The sequence below is a fragment of the Spermophilus citellus genome, assembly GCF_964194105.1.
Source record: "Spermophilus citellus genome assembly, chromosome: 2".
Taxonomy (NCBI): Eukaryota; Metazoa; Chordata; class Mammalia; order Rodentia; family Sciuridae; genus Spermophilus; species Spermophilus citellus.
The window spans coordinates 169,151,655-169,172,183 of record NC_138183.1 but is presented as its reverse complement, the minus strand read 5'-3'; the positions used below and the strand labels follow the sequence as shown (position 1 = coordinate 169,172,183).

Sequence of the window (20,529 nt, the reverse complement as noted above, 5' to 3'; positions counted from 1 at the left end):
TAATTCACCTCTCTGAGCCCTGTCTTTCTACACTTCAATAATGAACTTTTGAAATAAAAATGTATCTGTCAATCCTCACAAATCTAAAATTAAAATTTTGTCAATTTATCCTATATTCTAAGGGTTCTTTTAAATAACTATCCCAAACAGGGAGTAATAATAGTTCACTTTTTCTCTATAATAAAAAGGGCAAATTAGTCCCTTGGAAAATTGCTTTAATTGAGAAGAAGAGACCATTTTAAAAATTAAACGATTTTTAATTAAACCTGCAATAAACTCAAAACTATAAATTGTGGGTGTACTCCTGCCAATGCAGTTTCATCTCCTCTATGCCTGTGGATATTTACAGGTTCAATGTGTCTTTAATCATCATCCTCTTACCCCCAGCCCATCAGATCTGAGATTGTACTTCTTAAGACCAATTCTGCTGCTTTACTGTCCCCTTTAACCCAGTCAACTGTCTTTCACTTTCAAATCTTTCCATACTGGAGAGGCAGTAAAGAACAAACGGAATGAGACTGCTTTTCTATTTCTATTCATGGGCTTAGTTCTTCTCTCGACCAAGAATACTGGCCACATGCCTAGGACACTATGAAAAAGTCACATTTTCACAGCTGACACTGACCTGGGTTGGAGGGGGGTGATATATTACACATCCCACTACACATTTTAGATATGTTTTTTCTAAGTTTTTTCACATTTTGGTTTTTTAAAAATCAGTCCATTTATGTTGCTTTATGTTCTTCACTCTCTAACAATTTATGACAAACATGTTTCCATGATAATTAAAGTATTAATAATCTCTACAGTGTATTCTATTCTCTGGATGGATATTCAACCAAAATTCAGCCATGAGAATTGGTGTTATCTGAGGCACAGAAAGACTAACAAGGCTCACCTTAGAGTATTACTTCTACCTCTCCCACTGGAACATCAATGATAGATGGCATTCATATCCCAGAATGCCCTTCTATGAATGCTTGTGTGCATTCATACCCTTCATCTTTTTTAATTTTCCTCTCTCAAGAAAGTATATTGGAATGCAAATGAGAATTATATTATTATAAAGGAAAAACCTTAGTTGACCTGTCATTAAAAGGAATCATCCTTTGTAAATATTGATATTTGGTAAATTACTTGAGATGTGACCTTGACTTGCATTTCTGACATTGACTATTGCCCTAGAGTACTATCAGAGAAGTTGCAAATGCTTCTTTTACTAACACCCTTGAACCTTTGAAACCTCTCAATATTTTCACAATAGAAGTAAACCTTAAAGGCTCTGTTAGTGCCAAGTAGCATCTGGCATAAGCCTGACAGATTTTTGCCTACTAGGATTCCCACACACCCTGTATCTAACACTGAACACACTGTAAACCAGTCAAGAATTATGTACATTCCTAATCCTGATTCGACTGCAGATCTACAAAGCAGGGTAAAATCCTACCAATATCATAATTTTGAAGCAGTTCCATCTTTTTAAAAGAATAGCAAATTTCCAAAATAAGTAATCTTAAAATGCTCAATAAAACCAATAAAGGGATTTTTCTTCAAGATGAAGGTCAAATCAGCATTTTTTCTAGAAATATTTAATCTAACATATTACTATAACTTTAGATAGAATCAGAACATTGATTTATGCCTAATAGAAAAACAGAATTTCAATATACACTAATTATATTTTAGAAGATTTATTTATTTGTGACATGCTTTAGACTTTTCTAGACTACCCCCTCCCTTTGGTTTTTGCTTTGTATGTAAAGAGTGCTTCTTTTATTTTTATTAAAACCCAAAGCCTCTATTCATTTGAAGAAGTTGATATGCAATTATCCTCTTGCAAACAGAGCTACCACAGCTCAAATTAAAACCCAACATTCATAAGGCGTTATTCTCCAAATCAGTTCTTAGCTGGAACTGAGCTCAGTGGGATTTATGTGAACTTGGAAATTAATAAATTGGCATATTAGTTATAAAATACAAGGAATAATTTCCTGTCTTTGCCAGATGATCTATTTGGATTAGTGCCTATAAAAGTTCAACTACAGTTGTCCTTACTGAATTTTTAAATAATGAAACCATAACCCTTCTCCCAAGGAGTTTATTAAACTCTCCTTTGATTAATGCTGTTGCTTGCCCCTCCTGGGAAGTCAGATGTATAATCAATATTACAAGCACATCCCCCCACATTACTTGGAGGACTCCAGCTGCTAGGTCACTTAATACAAACGTATCATCTAAATTCATGAACATGGTAATGCTGTTTCAAATTTTTAATCTAACTGATACCAAAATCTATCAGTCAGCCTTCTACTTCATATCCCCAGATTGGAGTAAAGGAGTTATCCATGGCCTACTTAATATAATAAGTAGAAGGAAAAAAGAGATCCTTTTAAGTCTTAAGTCTAGTAGACATAACACTAGTATAAGCTCAGAAATACGTTCCTGAGCTCTCATCAAATTACCAGAGTATAATAGACAGGAGTGAGAGCTGCAGAAAACACCCTATGATTTAAAGGGAAGGAGAGTTTTAGAAATGCACAAGTATGATGTGGTCCCTGCAACAGGAGTAACAGGAGTTCATTGTAAGCTTGTGGAGGGTTAAACAGATGATGGTGGGGGTCTAGGTGGCTTCTGAAAAGACTCATGAATAGAGATCTCAAGTAGGAAGCCCAACATCAAAACTCTTGGGAGAAGTTAGAAGTGTAGAGGCAAAGGGGAAGAGAGAAAGCAAAATTAAAAAAAAAAGAAAAAGAAAAAGAAAAAGAAAATAAAACAACATAAGGCATGTGCAACAGGGACACACACAGCTGATGGCATGGTGGTGGGAGCTGACATCCTCCACCATTTAGCTCTGAATGACCTTGGATCAATTAGTGTCACCACCCCTCAGTTTCTTCACCTAAGTAATAGTGATTGTAATAACAAAATTTTTAGGATGATTAATTAATATAGTTACCAGAACGAAGAACATAGCAAACCCTCAAATTAAAATGGCAATTGTTACATTGAGTTCTTCCCTTTATCTATTTTGTTTGTTCTTAATGATATCCCACCCATGCCTCTGTCTGTTTATTGGAGGGAATTTGGCATAATGAACAAACAAATGTTTTCTATAAGATCTCTTCTGTATCTGAAAGCTGACTCCAAAAAATTGAGAATGCTTCCTTGGCACCCAATTTAAAAAGAGAAGAGCTCTAGCTGGGACCCTTTCAGAACCAGAGGAAAGTTTGGGGGAAAGGGGGGAAATCAACCTTGGCCTCTTTTTGCTTTTGCAAACTAGGGGCAGATATTTAAAAACAAGTCCATTACTCAAGTCCTGCAAGGGTCGTTTAAGAAACAAGCAAGTGAAGTATTTCCTTTTTGTGAGAGGACAGGGAGAAGTAAGGACTCTGGCAAATACACCCTGATGGTTAGAGTGGACTGCCAATCCTCACCTTCCCACACAAGAATTCAGACTTGATTTCTACTTTTGTTTCCCCAAGGAAATTCAGACCTTAGAACTTAAACATGAGCTTAAATTAATTTAGTTGAACACATTGTGTGTACTAACAAAATGATGGAAGACCCACTGGCCATCCATTTGATGTCAGTGTTATTCTAAACTCTTTCTAGTCGCCTTCCATCACTTGGCTAAAGTAGGATCCCTAAAAGAACAGTGAGTTTCAATCTAAACTTTGCTGATCCAGTCAGTTATCCTTATCTACAGACAAACTTCTTGCTCACTTGGCTATAGACAGTACACACTAAAACTTCTGGAATAAATCTCTATGCTGAAATTTCCAAGATAGTTTCAGATGTACACCCATGCTGACCTATTTAGATCCCGAAGGTGAAACAAATTAAAGTAGATCGGGTATGATTCATTCACCCTCATTCAATTAGATGTAGCTGTAATGCACAGCCCCAAGAACTCAACTGTAAAATGTCAGGATGGTTCTGACCCCAATTTTAAATCCTCAGAGCTTTTAAATAGTTAAGGTGCTTATTTAGGAAGTAGTTTTATTCTTTTTTATCTGATCTTTTTAGATATACATGAGAGTAGAGTGTATTTTGACGTGTTATACATACATGGAGTATAACATTTAAAATTTTCTATTTGAAGAGTGTTTAAATGCATATAGTACTCCTGCAAGCTCAATTTCTTTCTTTAGAGAAAAGGAAGGATAGAAAGGCTGCTACCCAACCACATGCTTTGTGCTTCCAAAATTATTTATCCCCCTGCAATCTTCTTTGACAAAGATGTAATTGCTTCAATAATATAAAAGCTAAAAGAAGGCTTTTGGCACACAAATCTCTGTAATGCAATGCATTCATTCTAAAGAGAAGCAAATCTATTACTGAATAGCAAGTGATATCCAAAGCATGGCTCTCTTAGAAATATATCAGTCCTAAATCCTAGAGATCAAGTTGTACACAACTCAAAATATCAGCATGTCCTTTAATTTACTGGCAAAATCAAGAATTTTAACTCCTGTGAAATAACAATGGAGAAAAAAAGAGTCTATTACAAATCTGCAAACCACAATTCTAGAGTGAAATAGAACTAGAAGCTTTTCCCAGAATTCACATTTTTTTGGTAAAAATTGGGTAGATACACAATTAATAGGAAGTTGGAAAATAGGATGAGGAAAACCACTGAACAAAGGAAAATAATAGAAGATATTCAGAGGGTGACAGAATGAGAAATCATTATTTATACTGAGACCGGAATTAATGTTGACTTCTGTACATAGACTAAATTTACCAAAGCACTTTGAGTTTACACAATTGTAACAGATGATTTTAATGAGGGTTTTACCTAAGAAAAATCGTTGCTTGCTACAAATCTATACCTTTGAAAAAGTCTTTTATGGGCTTCTTTGACAGCAACAGGTAAATGCTTTTGACAGATCTTTTTCAATTAATAACAAACAAAATCATTTCAGGCAGATGTATGACTACTTTCTATTATAAAAGGAAAGATCTCAGAATATGGCCACAATTCTTTTGAAGTCTGTCATAAGGCCTTTAAAAATCTTATTTAGAATTCTATCTTTGCTATGCGGTTTCTTGAATTTGAAAAAAAAATAAATTGCAGCAGATTAGTCTGAACTCTTTTATGGGGTTAGTATCAAAGTCTACAATTTCTATGGGGTAGGGTTTTTTAAAATAGGCTTTCTACAGAACTGTTTGACCTAATATATGGCCTTTATTCTACCATTTCATTTAACATGTGTTGGTGACAGTATTTATGATTCAGCCATGTCAACGCCAGAAATATTTTGTTGCTCACATAGCATGCAACCTCAAATAAAATGCACCTCTTGATGGATGTCAGTCAGACATTGTGTATTTGAGAAAAATAGTGTGAAAGGTCACTGAACATAGAGACAAATGAAAAAGTGGTTTTGAGCAATAGCACCAAGACCTTCAGGGACTTTCCGACTCAGCCCACACCTGTCTTAAAAGTCAGTGCATGCCTTTTAAATATCATGATGCTTAACATATTCCTTACACATAAGAATGGAAATGCAATTTTGTGTTTGGAACATCAAAAAGTATCTAATGAAATTTACACTATTTTCTCCTTTGTGGGTTAAATACAATAATATTTATGTGACATTTTATGGTTGAATATTTAAAATGGCAACTTAGAACTAAATGTTTTATAGATATTATTTCTGTTAAAATTAATCTTAAAATTCTGTAAGATACAATTCTAATTACTTCCATATTACAGATAGGGGAATGAGGGGTTAGGAGGAGGTAAAGCAATTTACCCAAAGCTAAATAAATAAATATAATGAATAAAAAAAGATTTCGTGAACTGAAACATAAAAACACAAAACTTATGCATGTTAATGGGGTACCACATGATGTTTCAATATATGCATATATTGTGTAATCATGAATAACTGAATAATTTTTAAAGGCAAAAATTCACCACCACTACAAAAAGAGCCAAGCCCAAGTGCATAGCCCATTCCTTCAGTTTTATGCTAGACTGTCAGACAACTTAAATCAGACCATTTAACTTCTCTAGAAATGTCCTAGCTAATCCAAGGATAAAGATTTGTCATTTGCCATTGGTAAGTTATTGATGATATTTGACCCAAATAAAGAAATCCAAAACCACCTTTTTATCTCGAGTTTTTCATAGCTATTATAGCATATCATTTCAAAACAAGATAGAAAGAAGTGAACCCCTGATAGATTTAGGTATAGTGTTTTGATAGATATAACTTATTACAGTCCTGGCTTCTTATTTCCATTTTCCTTCATGCAGAACCCAGTGCTGCTCCCACGGATGTCAAGGCTACAAGTGTGTCTGTGTCAGAGATTCTTGTTGCATGGAAACATATTAAAGAGAGTCTAGGAAGACCGCAGGGATTTGAGGTATGAACAGAAATACTGAAAATAAGCCTTGTTGTTTCTGCTGGCACTACATCCTCCTAAAGAGATAGTTTGGTGACACTTTGACAGAATTATATTCCTTTGAAATTTTGCTCTATGTTTAAAAAAAAAAAAGTAAAAATACTGTTTTACTGACAAGTACTATGTTGCTCATTAGCTGGCTTGTTTTTCTGTACAATACTTTCCACAGGACTATGCAAAGAATTTTTTTAAAGATTAAAATAGGTAGAATCAGGCACTACAGGTAGATATTTGCTAGTATCCAGTTTACTGGTGATTAAAAATGTTTTGTGCCTTTGTTTCTGATAATGTAACGTATAACAATGAATTTTCCTTTCATACTTTTTAGGCAGGTCTTACCGTTAATATTGATACTCAAATTTTGCTTGGAACATAGACACCTGTATCTATTTATTCAAAGGGGAGTTACGTTGGTTGTTCCATGAAATTTGCTGTTTTTAAACACAGTAATGCTCACATTATATAAAAAGTCCATAATACAAGTGTGTATGCACACAATATATCAATTCTTATTTAAGAACCTAGAAGTTGCAGCAAGAATCATTTTTAAAATAAAGTCCAGTATCATGGACTTATTTTTACAATATTACTTCAATTTATTATTTGAATTTCAATTCATTATTTGATTATAGCACAGATAATTCAGTGCTATATTATGACTGCATATTTATTCTATTAATAGCTCTGTTTTTCCCTATGCATGTTGCAGGAAACATGTCGATTCATCACCACATCCCAGCAACTAGTAACACTTGGCCTATGACATGCCCCAATAAGTTTTTATTGAACGAAATGAATGAATGTGCTTCACTATCAGCCCCTTTCTACATGATTATAGGAACCATTGTGAACCAAATGAAGGGAACCATTCTCTGACCCCCTTTACTAGCTAATGCAGCATCCCCCAGCTGCTAACGTGTTGACTGCTAATGGTTCTCAATTTCCCCTACTCTGAGGGGGCCCATTTTGCCCAGAAAGTTACCTCCCCCACACTCAGACAGCCCAAGGTTAGTGATGGACTGATACCACTCTCATGCCTCGAAGAGAACAATATGATGGTGTGGTTTATGACACAGAGCCTTTGCTGTGTGCATTAGGCTGACATTAGATTGCCTGGATTCACATTCTTGCTTAGCTCCCTCTCCTTCCCCACCTAGCTGTCCTCCTGCCCTCCTAGCACTCTTGCAATAAATCAAATGCACCTAAAACCCTACCTCAAGCTCTACTTTATTTTCAGTTATAGAATGTATTTTGACATATTATACATAAATAAGATATAACTTATTCTATTTAGGCTCCCACTCTTGTGGTCATACATGATGTGTACACATGATCGTGTATACAAATACTAGGCTAGAAAAGTTAAGTCCAATTAATTCTATTGTCTTTCCTATTACTCTCCCCCCTACCTTCCTTTCATTTCCCACTGTCTAGTCTAATGGGTTTCTATTATCCCCTGCCACCCCTTCCCCTGCTGTAGGTTAGCATACACATATCAGAGAGAACATTAAGCCTTTGGGTGTTGGGGATTGGCTTATATCAGCACAATATTCTCTAGTTCCATCCCTTTATCAGTAAATATCATAATTTCATTCTTCTTTATGGCTGATGAATATTCCATTGTGTGTGTATGTATATGTATGTATGTATATATCACATTTTCTTTATCCATTCATCCATTGAAGGACACCTCAGTTGTTTCTATAGCTTGACTCTTTTGAGTCAAGCTGCTATAAACATAGGTGTGGCTGCATCACTGTAGTATGCTGTTTTTATACATAAAGGTACATCCTCCCTAGACTTCAGAGGCAGAGTATCTGGGGGCCCATCTTTAGTGAGTGTACTGTTAGAGAGCCACAAGTATATACCAGTATGTAGAAGAGTGAGATCCAGATTGGTACACCTCAAAGTAGTGATCCATCACATAGCCACTTACCCTCAATTTCTTTTTTACCTACCACAATAGCATAATTTTCACATATCCACCATGACTCGCTGTACTGACATCTCTCCATAACTTCTTAATTTTTATGTAAGATCGAAGTTTGTGCACAATTTTTTTCTCCCTCGATATAAATCATTAATAATTCACCAAATATTTATAAGGGCTGCTAAGTACTAAACATTGAGCTAAATGCTATGAATAAAATAAAGTCCCTGCACTTGTGAAACTTATATTACAGTAGGGGAGTGAATTTAATAAAAGCTAAGAAATAAATATGAGATATAATTTCAGTTGAGGATAAATGCTGTATAAAAATAGCAGAAAGGTAAAGGTAGCGATTGTGATAGTTAATAGATGTTTGAGAAGTCACCCTTTCTGAGGTTGGGACATTTGAATAGAGCCAGGATTGCGTAAAAAGTAAGAGAACAGAGATCAATAGGGAGGTAGCAATAGGATGCTGAATAATCACTAGGACAAGGACCAGATTGCATGCAGTCACATGAACCAGGAGAAGAGTTTAAATTTTATCCTAAGTAGAGAGAAATCCACTAAAGCATTTTAAATAGGGAGGTCTTATCAAGATCTGACATGTTTTTAAAGCCCCTCTTGGTCTAGAAGGTAGAGAACAGATTAGAGGGGGAAGAACAAACTCTAGGGGAAATCTAAAATCCAGTCTTCCCTAGAGAGTGGCAGCAAGGAGATTGCCACCACCTAGATGACAGTGAGATGGCTTTCACCTATAGTGGTAGTAGCAGAGTTGCTGAAAAGCAGACCTTGTAGGTTATACTTCAAATGGAAGTATAAGACTTGATAATTAATTAGATGTGGGGTTGAAAGAAGAGTCAAAGACTAATTCCAGAGCTTTCGAATCCAAAATGGTTGAATAGCATTGTCATATATGGAGATAAGGAACTCAAAAAGTGAGTCTTGCAGTTAAAAAAAAAAGAAATCAAGTATTGTTTGGGATGGGTTAAACTTTATAAGCCTTCCTTATTTCTAAAAGGAGTTGTCAAGGAGGTTTTATATGAAGACAAATATTTAGGGTTGAGTAATGTGAGGTCTCACCAGTATATAAATAGCTTTTGTTCATTTACTGGCTGAGATCACTGAGCAGTGATAGAGAAGATGTCTGAGAAATGAGCCCAGTGATGTCTCACCACTTAGAGCTCAAGAAAGGAAAATGGTGTGGCCAAAGAAACAAAGAGGGAGACCTGAAAGAAATTCAGCATCCAAGAAAAGAATTTCAATGTGCAGAGAATGTTCCAAGAGGTCAAATGTTGCTAAGAAAAATGAAGCCTCAGCCAGTTTCAGTAGCACACACCCGAGTCCAGACTACTCAGGCAGCTGAGGCAGGAAGATCATATGAGCCCAGGAGTTGAAGGCCAGCCTGGGCAACAGAGAAACCCAGTCTCAAAAAAAGTAAAAAATAAAAATTAGCAGAAAAATGAGGCCTGAGAGTTCCAGATGGAAGTGGCAGAGGCTTTCATAAACTTGATGAGAGAGGTTTTGAAATGTTGTTGATCAAGGCTTGCCTGGAGGTTAAGATCAAGAGTGACACCTCAGTGTCAGAGCACAATGTTTGCACTAAAATCTGTTTCATTCAAAATGACAACTTATCACAAGCAAAAGTGGAATATCCTTAAAAATCAAAAGCTGATAGGAATGAATCAAATTCTGGAATAATCACAATGACTATATTTTTAAATTGAAATGACCTGACACAAATTCTGACAACTGATTTTACACACAAAAACAGGGCAGAATCCATGGGCACAGTAACATCTATGCTACTTTATAATGCACTATAAATTGTAGTTTTTAAAAAATTTGGTGTTTGTTATCAGAGGGAGGAAATCAACAACTTATTAATTGGAAAATTAAATATATGCTTCTTGTAATCAGAAAATAATTAAAACCATATAAACTTCAAACATGGTCAAACATGAAATTACTGTTATTTTAAATAGCATATGCTCAGAAAAGACTATTTTTAATGTATACTGTCTCATAACTGAATGGTTGCATGTAGATTTAAAACTAAATGTGATGTAAATAAAGCTTATCAACATCTCCCATCCCCTCCTTTCTGCACCCTTTTATACCTTTAAATGCAACCTCTGCCCATACAGGTATTTACTGCTCTCATATTCTACCTATTATCTCCTATTAAAAATGTCATTTAGTAAAAGAGGTCCCTAATTATTACTAAGACATATTAATTCCTTATAGTTTAATAATTTATCTTCTATCTCCTTCCTGTACTCTAAGCCTACCACAATCCTAGTTATATGTGCTAATGGTAGGATTCTGAGCATGGTAACAGATATTTGAAACAAGAGCATTTGTCAACAAAACCCAGAAGATTGTTTCAATTTTTATGTACTTGTATCAGTTCTATGAGTCACTTTTATAGCCATAATTCTAACTTTCCTTGAATTGTCTGAAAGAGCAAATTACTGGAATGGTACTATGTGTTTTGGGGTTCCCCTCTTATTTTTCTTGAATTGGAATGTGGCTAAGATAGATGAGGTTCTAAGGAATGTTACATCCTATTGGAGGAAGAAATTTAAAAAAAATAAAGAAGCAAATAAACTCAAATAACAATATGCAGAAATTTAAAGGTAGAACAAACCTAGTTCCTTTGAGGCACAAAAAAGAAGCAGAGGGACTAGACCTTAGTGAGCAATGCTGTAAGTGGAAGTAGAAGTAATCAGAGACTCAGGCAGAGACAGGATTATGTAGGGATATACAAATTATGGAAAGATTATTCTATTCCAAATGCAGTAGAGAGTATAAAGAGCAACTTAGATGGGAAGGACAACGTCTGATTCATACTTAAAAATAACACTGTCTGCTCTTACTTGAAGAATGAAAGGGAAAGATAAAAGGATCAGGAAGTCAATGTTATGAGGTTATTGCAATACGGTAAGCAAGAAATGACGGTGATTTAGGCTGGGGCCTCGCAATGAAATGGGAGAGAACTGGACTGTATTTTAGAAGCAGGGCTGGCAGGATTTGTTGGCTGGAGAGAAGAAAAATAGTTATTTCTGCATTGCTGGATTGGTCAAGTGAGTAAATTGTGCTATTTACCAAGAAATGAGAGAAATTGAACAAAGGGACAGATTTGAAGATGGGAAATCAAGAGTTCTGTTTTGGCCAGATTAAATGTGAGACACCTATCAGCAACCTAAGGATGTCAAGTGGACAGTAGGATATCTGAGTCTGAAGTCTAATTGAGAGATCAGGGCTAAAGACAGAGGTGCCATTTAAAGCCATGCTATTAAATAAAAGCACCTAAAGACAAATTTTCAAGAGAGGAGGAGGACAGTAAGGAGGGCTGTGCACTCAGCATAGCTAAAGAAGAGGAATCAGTAAGGAGAGCTCAGTCTGGTAGACGGAAAACCAGGTATGAATAAAAAATAAAAAGTAAAAGAGCTGACCAGAGGAAAGAAAATATTCCACTATGCTTAAAGCTGTTAAGAGATCAAGTGAGATAAAGGCAGAAAAGTGCAAATTGGGTTTAGAAGTTTTGAGTATTCCTAAGAAATATTCCATAATCAAACAAATAATCCATAACCCTTATGTTGTAAATTTAGCTATTTAAGGTGTTGACATTTAATAGCCTTAATAATGTCACTAACGATGATTAGTGGAAATAGTCTGAGGAGACCTCAATTCAGAGCTCTCTGCCATCCCATCATTACTTGCTGTGAAATTATCTAGGTCTCTTCTCAAGATATAGATATTTTGATATTCATAAGAATTTCAACTCTCCAATCCTGCTGTCAAAAATGGTTAAAGAAAACTGCACATCTGAATATGTTTTTGCTCCAAAGATTATAAAGTGAGTCTAACCAACCACTGCAGAAAACTACTTTAGCCTCAGATTTAAAAAATAGTTGAAAAGAGACTTTTATATGGGAAATTTCCCTTTATGTACCCAGCATAACAGGAGAGGTAAATGAGAAATAAGAAATCATTTTAGAAGTTATATGCACAGATGTATTTCTTTCTAGAATGTTTCCTGTCCAGAAATTCATATGTATTCTGATATTGACTATCTCTGGAGTACATAGTGTGGTATTAACCAGTGATAGTACCTCAGTGTATTTTATTTAACAAACTTGAGGCTTTGTGACTTGATTCTGAAAACTTTGATTTTTTTTCCCACTAATTGGGGAAAGCTACTTAGCAAGGATCAGAGATATAATTTATGTCATCAAGTGAAATAAGCCCTGAATCTCTCATATCCTCTCCTGATCTCCCCCACCCAAGTCCCCATTATTGTCTTCTCCCTCCCCAGTTCTGACTCTGGCTACAGATGCTCCAGAATTTGGATACAACCTAACTGATTATGAACCTGGGTTGTTAGTCAGATTTTGCTTTCATATAATCCTGATCAGGCTTTATATATGTTTCATTAAAGTTCATTTTTTATTTATTTACTCAACCAATATTTAATGAGTGCCCACTACATTTTGGCACAGTGATAAGGCTAAAACAAATCAAACAACTTCCTTTCCTTATAAAGTCCACAGTCTAGCAAAGGAGAGGCTATTCCTATTTTCTTGGGTGTATATTTTTGTTTTAATCTTATACTGAAGTCTTGATCCTAACTCCAGGTATCCCCTTTAACTTATGGTTTGGGCTTATCATTCTTTTCCCTGATGCAGCCCAGGAGGCCAGCAATAAGGACTTCATTGAAGGGTTCCCCTGATACCATCTGCCAATATTCTACCTCCATAAGACATTTTTGCCTACACAAGGGAGCTCCCACTATAACTTGATATAAGAAATAATAGACAAAGCATTTTAACTTAAATTAATTTTCATTTGCAACAAACTCAAAACTTTCAAATACATCAACCAATTAATTCAAATCAAATAGTCACTGGCTTGTGTTATTAAATTGACTAATTGCTCAAATACAGTGGTCACAGCAATTAAGATGGTAATAACAGTTATGCAAAAAGGTAAAGAATGGTGACCCCTCTGCCAGATAACATCTTTAATAGAAAGGGACTTTAGAACATTTTAGTGGTATCATCCCTTCCCACTCTGCATGAATCAAACCATGGATATTTCTCAATGTCACCATTAGGCTGGGAAAGAACTCCACTAGGAAGGGAGGGAGGAAGGGAAATAAAAAACTGTTTTTCAACAAGCTTTTAAGACTTATTTCTACCAGGATAGTACTACCTCAGAAATAGAAAATAGAATTTTTTTTTTTAAATACCAGATGTGGACATCAGCCTATCTAACCGTATTTTACAAATATTTGATCACTTTTGTCAGCATTCTCTTAGAACAACCCATTTGAGAATTTCAGATACTTAAAAGTGGCTTGAGATTTCGTGATTGCAGAGACTGAATGTAGAAAACATTAGCACTGAGATATGTGAAATTTCTAGCTTATGATACACAGCATGATTGAAAGTTGGAAATGGGCTGTATTTATGGAACAACTTTAATTCATGAATAACCATGACTATCCCATCTGGATTGCCTTCTCTGTCAGTGTTTCTGCAAGTGAATTATTAGGTTCTGTCTTGAATTTATGAACCCACCAGTACTAAAGTGTCCTGTGAATGGTAATCCCTGAATTCTAGAGCAGAGTTCTTCAAGCTTTTCAGAGCATACCAGGATTTTTATGAGCATACAAATTCAGAGCAGATGCCATTTTGGCAAGAGAGTAAAAGATAATGCCAAATCTCATCATCTTTTATCCGATTTTCCCAGATCAGAAAGAAGAAAGAAATTGTGATAATGGAATATTAGATGATTCCTATTTTCATCTCTTCATTCATCAAGCATTCATTTTAGTATAAGTACTATGCTGGAAATAATCAAATTTATAGGATCTGGTCCTTGACCTCAAAACGTTCAGTCTAATATTGAGGGAGATTTATAGAAAATTAATGTAAACAAAAAAGAAAAACATTGGAACAGTACTATCCTCAGATCCATAATTGCCCCAGGGTTCTTTAGCATCTGGATCTTCAAGAAATATTCTTGAGAATGAACTCATGCCTGTGACCTATATGGGTTTAAAGTTTCTGTGTTTATATTAGCATATACTTCTGTCCCTAACATGCCCTCAATTTGCCTATGTAATCAGTAAAAATAGTTTTATTTGATAAGTGTTAAAAAAAGGAAAACTTCAGTGGATATATTTTAAAATACTGTGTTGTATATTCTACCTGTGGAACAGAGTCCCACATGATTGCCTCGTTTATGATGTCTATATTTATTCAGCCTTCTGTGTTATAAATACAAAAAGACAGATAATAATTCTCTAACAGCTGAAATCATTTTAACAGTGACAATGTGTTTTTGTTTTTGTTTTGTAGCACAGGGACAAGTATTCAGTGTAATATTTTTAATTCTGAACTTCTAGTGTTTATTATTGAGAGAAAAGGAAAGACAAACCAATTTATTCCATTTTAGGATTGTCACTAAAAGCCACCATCCTCACCTTAGCAACTCCTTTTCTTGGACTATGTGTAAGATTTACATGTGTTCATTTTAAATCTTCTGGATGATATGCAACTTCGAAGTCCTTGTAGACATGTCACTAAACATGTCTACTTATTGATCATGCTGAAAAGGCACAAATTGTATCTTGTTTTATAAAATAAGTGGTGGTGGAGATGTCCTTAAGGGGAGAAGGGACAAGATTGTTACTCTTTACTTTAGGATCTGATGCTAATCATCAGGGCAAAAGACAAAAACAAATGGACCTCAGTGTTGACTGACCATAGAGCATGCAGGTGGATGGTGTTTAATTTTTATAGTGAGGAAAGGAGAAAACGTGTGTGGGTGAAAATGGAATTTCAGATGAAAGTTAAAGGGAAAAAGAAGCTGATATAAAGCCAGTTACCAAAAGGCTAAAACAAAGAATTTTTTTTCCCATATGGTATGTGGGTAGCAGCTGTTTTATAGATTCACTTTGCTTTTTATTATGACTATATAAAAAAAAGAATTTAAAAAACTAAACAGTAAGAAAAAAATACAATGCCAATTCTCTATGTTCTTTTTTTTCTGAAATTCTGTGGACTGATTTAAATCAAATGGCTTTATTGTCTTCAATATTAGAGTCCCTTGATTTACTTTGATAGTAAAACTAACTTATTTTTTCAAAGATCAGCAAATCAAAAAATAAATTAAAGAAACAATATTTCTGGTGCTAAATTTGTTCCTTCTCTGGGTTCTTTCCAAAGGCAACTCCGTAGGGTTCTTTCAGAGAGCCATTAAGTACTCAGTTAATTGTGCTTTTGTTTTACTTGCTTCTAGATGCATGTCTTCATAGAGGAAATTCTATAATTCAAAACACTAAATTTTTTTTCTATCAAAATTTTACATAAATCATTTTATTTAAAAAATATTAAAATGTTTGCATGATTGTATTGTTTTACCATAAAATGAACCAAAAAGATATGATGCATTTTTTTCATATGCAGAAGTATTCCACGTTTTTTCAGTCTTCAACATAGATATGTGAATTCACTTCACCACATTTTACAAGGTATTTTTTCATCCCTGATCCCAACCATCCATAAGCTATTCAAAAGTCCATCCATAGTCTTTCACTTACATTATGCACATTTGGACTCATACATCATCCCCACCAAAATAAATAACAGATGTAGACATCATTTAATTTTATTTTACAAATGCTTGATTTTTTTCTTGGAATACCCAACTTGAAAATCATTAAGTTGTAATAAATTCTTCTTCTTGAAGGCTAGTTTTATATTGTAAGCACCTGACAATTCATTTATGACATAGAAGTACTAATTCAGTAAGTGTTGACAGATACAGATCTAGACTAGCTCAATATACCAGGAAACAGAACTTTTATAAAGTGCTGGAGCACAGTAAGAAAAAGGAAACATAAAAACATAGACTTGTCAATATAAGGATAATAATCACTAAATGATTGAGACTTTATTTTCTAAAATGCAAGCTTTCTTTTTATATACAGAAAGGAAAGTGCACAGATCATAAATGAACTGATGACTGAGTTAATACACAGTAAATACAATTAATGTCATGAAGCAGAACATTACTAAAACTGAAACACACTTGTGTCTCAGATAGTTATCTTTATTCTCAGCTCTCCCCCCAAAAAAAAATTGTTATTTCTAATAATAAACATTGATTGGTTGTGATAGTTTTTGAAATTACACAGAATTTAAAAAAAAAATTTAAATTTGTCTATTATTGCATACAGCTGTAGTTTATACTGTCAAATTATGTTATATGAGTATCTCACAATTTATCATCCTACCATTGATGTACATTGAGGATGTTTCCATTTTCAGTCTGTCATGAATAGCACTGACCACAATGCAATTTCTGGAGAATTATCCACTTCAGAATATTAAGTTTCTAATGCATGATCATAATATAACTTTGTTTTTCAAGTATTCTTTGTTCTTTGTCAATATAAGTTTTGCAACTCAGATTTACCTGTTATTTTTGGTACTATCAGAGCTGTTTTGTTTTTAATTTAGATTACTTTAACTTTGTATTATGAAATATTTTAAATATGCAAAATATGCACAATAGCACAATGAATTTTTATGTATTCAGCACTCACCTTCAGCAAATATGAACTAATGAATAATCTTTTATGCATAATTCTACTTAATCCTCCTGTATTATTTTGAAGCAAATCTCAACCATTGTTTCACCAAACATAATTCAATTTAAACCATCTCTAAAATAAGAACTTTTAAAAATTGTCACCTGGAGAAAGCACTCACTTTTTGAAGCAGGAAATTCAAAAATCACACCTAATGTGATTCTGTCTTTAAGGATTCTAAGTCTCTTCCTACATTATTTACTAGGTGCCCTAGTGTTTCTCCCTGGGCAAGCATAATTATCACTCTGCCAAGGATTTAAACAGGGCTTAAACTCACATTTGGGGTCTTATCATTTCTGCAGTTCTCTCCCTTCTTGGATTTCCGCTCTTAGTCTCCAGCTGCTCTTTTTGCACTAAGCTTCCTTTGCTATTCCAGCTGATAAGGCTGCAGACTTTCTCTACCATAACCAGAGGGCTTGGAGGAGTCCTCAAACCAAAAAGCCACAAAGTCACACTTCTTTCCTGTTGCACTTCAGTATTTCAGGGGTACACTCTGCCCCAGCTTCTCTCTGCCTGTGAACGTTTGAGATTTTATAGTTCTCATCTGGGACAGAATTTGTACAAGCACTCTTCTCATCCAGATTTCTCTCATTATCTTAAATCTCTAGGATTTGTGATATTACTTTCTTTGTATCAAGAATTTGTTTGCCAGGCATGGTGGTGCACACCTAGGCTAGTTTTATATTGTAAGCACCTGACAATTCATTTATGACATAGAAGTACTGACTCAATAAGTGTTGACAGATACAGATCTAGACTAGCTCAATGTACCAGGAAACAGAACTTTTATAAAGTGCTAGAGCACATTAAGAAAAAGGAAACATAAAAACATAGACTTGTCAATATAAGAATAACAATTACTAAATGATTGAGACTTTATTCTAAAACGCAAGCTGAAGGGGCTGAGGGAGGAGGATTGAAAGTTCAAAGCCAGTCTCAGCAAAAGCAAGGCACTAAGCAACTCAGTGAGCCCCTGTCTTTAAATAAAAATTCAAAATAGGGCTTGGGATGTGGCTCAGTGGTTGAGTGGCCCTGAGTTTAATCGCCAAACCCTTCCCCCAAAAAATAAAAAGTTCATTTAGCCTTCCTTCTCCTTTCTCCTCTGCTCTTCCCCTTCCCCCTGCCTCCTTTAATCAAAAGACATTTACAAAATTTTGAGTCTCTGCAAATAATTAACTTTGGTTTTATTCATTTTATTTATGTTTGATTTTCCAATTCATTAAGTGGTGCTCCTATCATTATACCCTGCTTTCTACTTTATTTGGGTTTAAAAGGTACTGTTCTTTTTCAAACATTATATGATGAACGTATTACTGATTTTGAGTTTTTATTCTTTTCTAATATAATTAAGAACATACATCTCCAAAACTCTCCATTCTGAGCATCTTGTAGGGAATATAACATAATACAATTAAACACAATTTTTTCAGATCAAAATTTTATACTTGAGTGTTCACTTTCAGATCAAAAACCTTTATTCTTTCATTTAATTAAGATGCATTGAGATTACTGGGTTTATAGGTCAGCTCACAAAACACTCAAGTACATTAGCTGTAATAAAATTCTCCCAGAATTCTCTCTATTGAAAGTGCGTGTGTGTGTGTGTGTGTGTGTGTGTGTGTGTGTGTATGAGTGTGTGTTCCTGGCAATTAAGCCCAGGTCTTCTCATGCATTCTAGTAAGCAATTGCCACTGAGCTACATTCCCAAAGTGTTTTTCGAATATTCGAGCAAAGAAGGTGAAGAGGAGATGGAAACTAACATTTGTAAACAACCTATACTAAACTACAGGTATTAAGAACAAATTCATATTTATACCCATATTTATACAAGTTTATATTTATACCCAGTCTTCTTTAGTACTTTTTGTCTTTTTAGGTAACATCAGGAAAAAAATGCAAATTTATTCAGTAAGTAATATCTATTATTGTGTTTCTTCTGCATTTTAAACTTCTTCACCTTATATGCTCTAATCACTATTGAGCTGCTGCATAAATATTCAAAAGGATTTAAACATTATTTATCTTGTTTGATTCATTAAATTGTGTCCTTTTTGATAACATTATTTCTGGGAACAAAACGACTAATATGCATGCAATCTAATAACATTGACTGCTGACATATCTCAGGGTATTGATTATGAATAGCCAATTTAATAACTATACCTAGTGTTAGATTAGGAATCTGGAGATGGGCTAAATTGAGGCAGGTTGGAACTTTACCAACCAAAACAAATTAATCTTCCATGGGAAATGTGCTCCCCATGTATAGGATTTGGAAACTCTCAGTAAAAGGACATGCTGATAGTGTTGCATAAGGAAAGAGAAATGTAAAAGGTAATTTAAGAATTCATAGGAAGACGGTTATAGTATTTTAAAATGCATCTGAAGCTGAGAAATCAGTAGAGAAAGTACACTAGCAGTGATATGTCTGCCTTCTAACCCTCAGTTTGGAAGCATAGAAAATCAGCTTTCCTTGATTCCCCTTAAAGTATCCATGAAACCCTGAGGAGAGAGACAATCCTCACTGCAATCACAGTGAGTGGTATGAAACAAAATTATTACAGCGTTTTCTGGTTTTTCTTTCCTTTCATCTTTGTGCAATGACCCAGCCTCAAAATCCCATTTTCTAGGTGCAAGCAAGCAATGAAATAGCCTCTGGCCTCCTCCTCCTTCATCTTTTCTTCAATGAAACAAACTACACCCAGGTTCATGAAGCTCTGTCTCTCAGCTCAGGCCTGGGCTGGATTATGTGTGTGTGTGTGTGTTTGTGTGTGTGTGTTTTCTGGAGAATATCAGTGGAGTTTTACCATAACAACCAATAATCTGGCATCCACTGCACAGCATGGACCAGTACAGGAAAAATATAGTGTAGAAATGCAAGTCTCCCCATTCAAATAAACCTCTGATTCCCTTTTAGAACACATATCCACTTAAAATTCATTTGGGTAAAATCTAAGGGTTATTAGAAGAAAAATCTTTGAAGCAAAGAAACAAATGGTAAGACTAAGTATTAATTCCTTTCCCTATAAAAGTTTTTTTGTATAAATCAAAGAAAAATTTTAAACATACAGTTCTAGATTTCCATGAGATAAACAAGAATAGTTCTCCTATATTTAAAGAGCAGTTCAGAATATGAAGAAAATGTAATAAAATCAAAACCAAAGTCACTAAAATAAAATATTCATTGGAAGCTGCAAGATGCAAACTTCTTACTGCTAAATATTTAAACCAGTGCTTCAGAGTACAAATGTGAGAAATTATCCCAAAATGCAAAGTCAATGAATAAGGAAAATATATTTAAAAAAGAGATAGAAGATGGCAGATATGAAGGACAAAAGAGTTTTCGTCTATAAACAATAGGTATCTGCAGAAGAGACAGAATATATGGAGCAAAGCACTAAAAAACAATTAAAGTAAATAAAAATCTCAAAATAATGCAACCCCAAAAATGCCTATGTTATGAACACAGAGACATTCCACAGCATTTCAGCAAATACTAAAATCTTAAATGTCCCGCATGTAT

At 34.6% G+C, this 20,529-nt stretch overlaps 1 protein-coding gene across 3 annotated transcripts in view; it reads left to right on the top strand.

Annotated features, from left to right (window-relative positions):
* The window catches only part of CNTN5 (contactin 5), a gene marked incomplete at both ends in the record, with an annotated part of 738,975 nt that overhangs the window by 695,969 nt on the left and 22,477 nt on the right, over positions 1–20,529 (top strand). For all 3 annotated transcript variants that reach the window (XM_081281778.1, XM_081281777.1, XM_081281776.1), the window contains one exon: positions 6,266–6,375. In XM_081281778.1, coding sequence (XP_081137904.1) covers positions 6,266–6,375 — 110 coding nt within the window. The remainder of the gene's footprint in view (positions 1–6,265; positions 6,376–20,529) is intronic.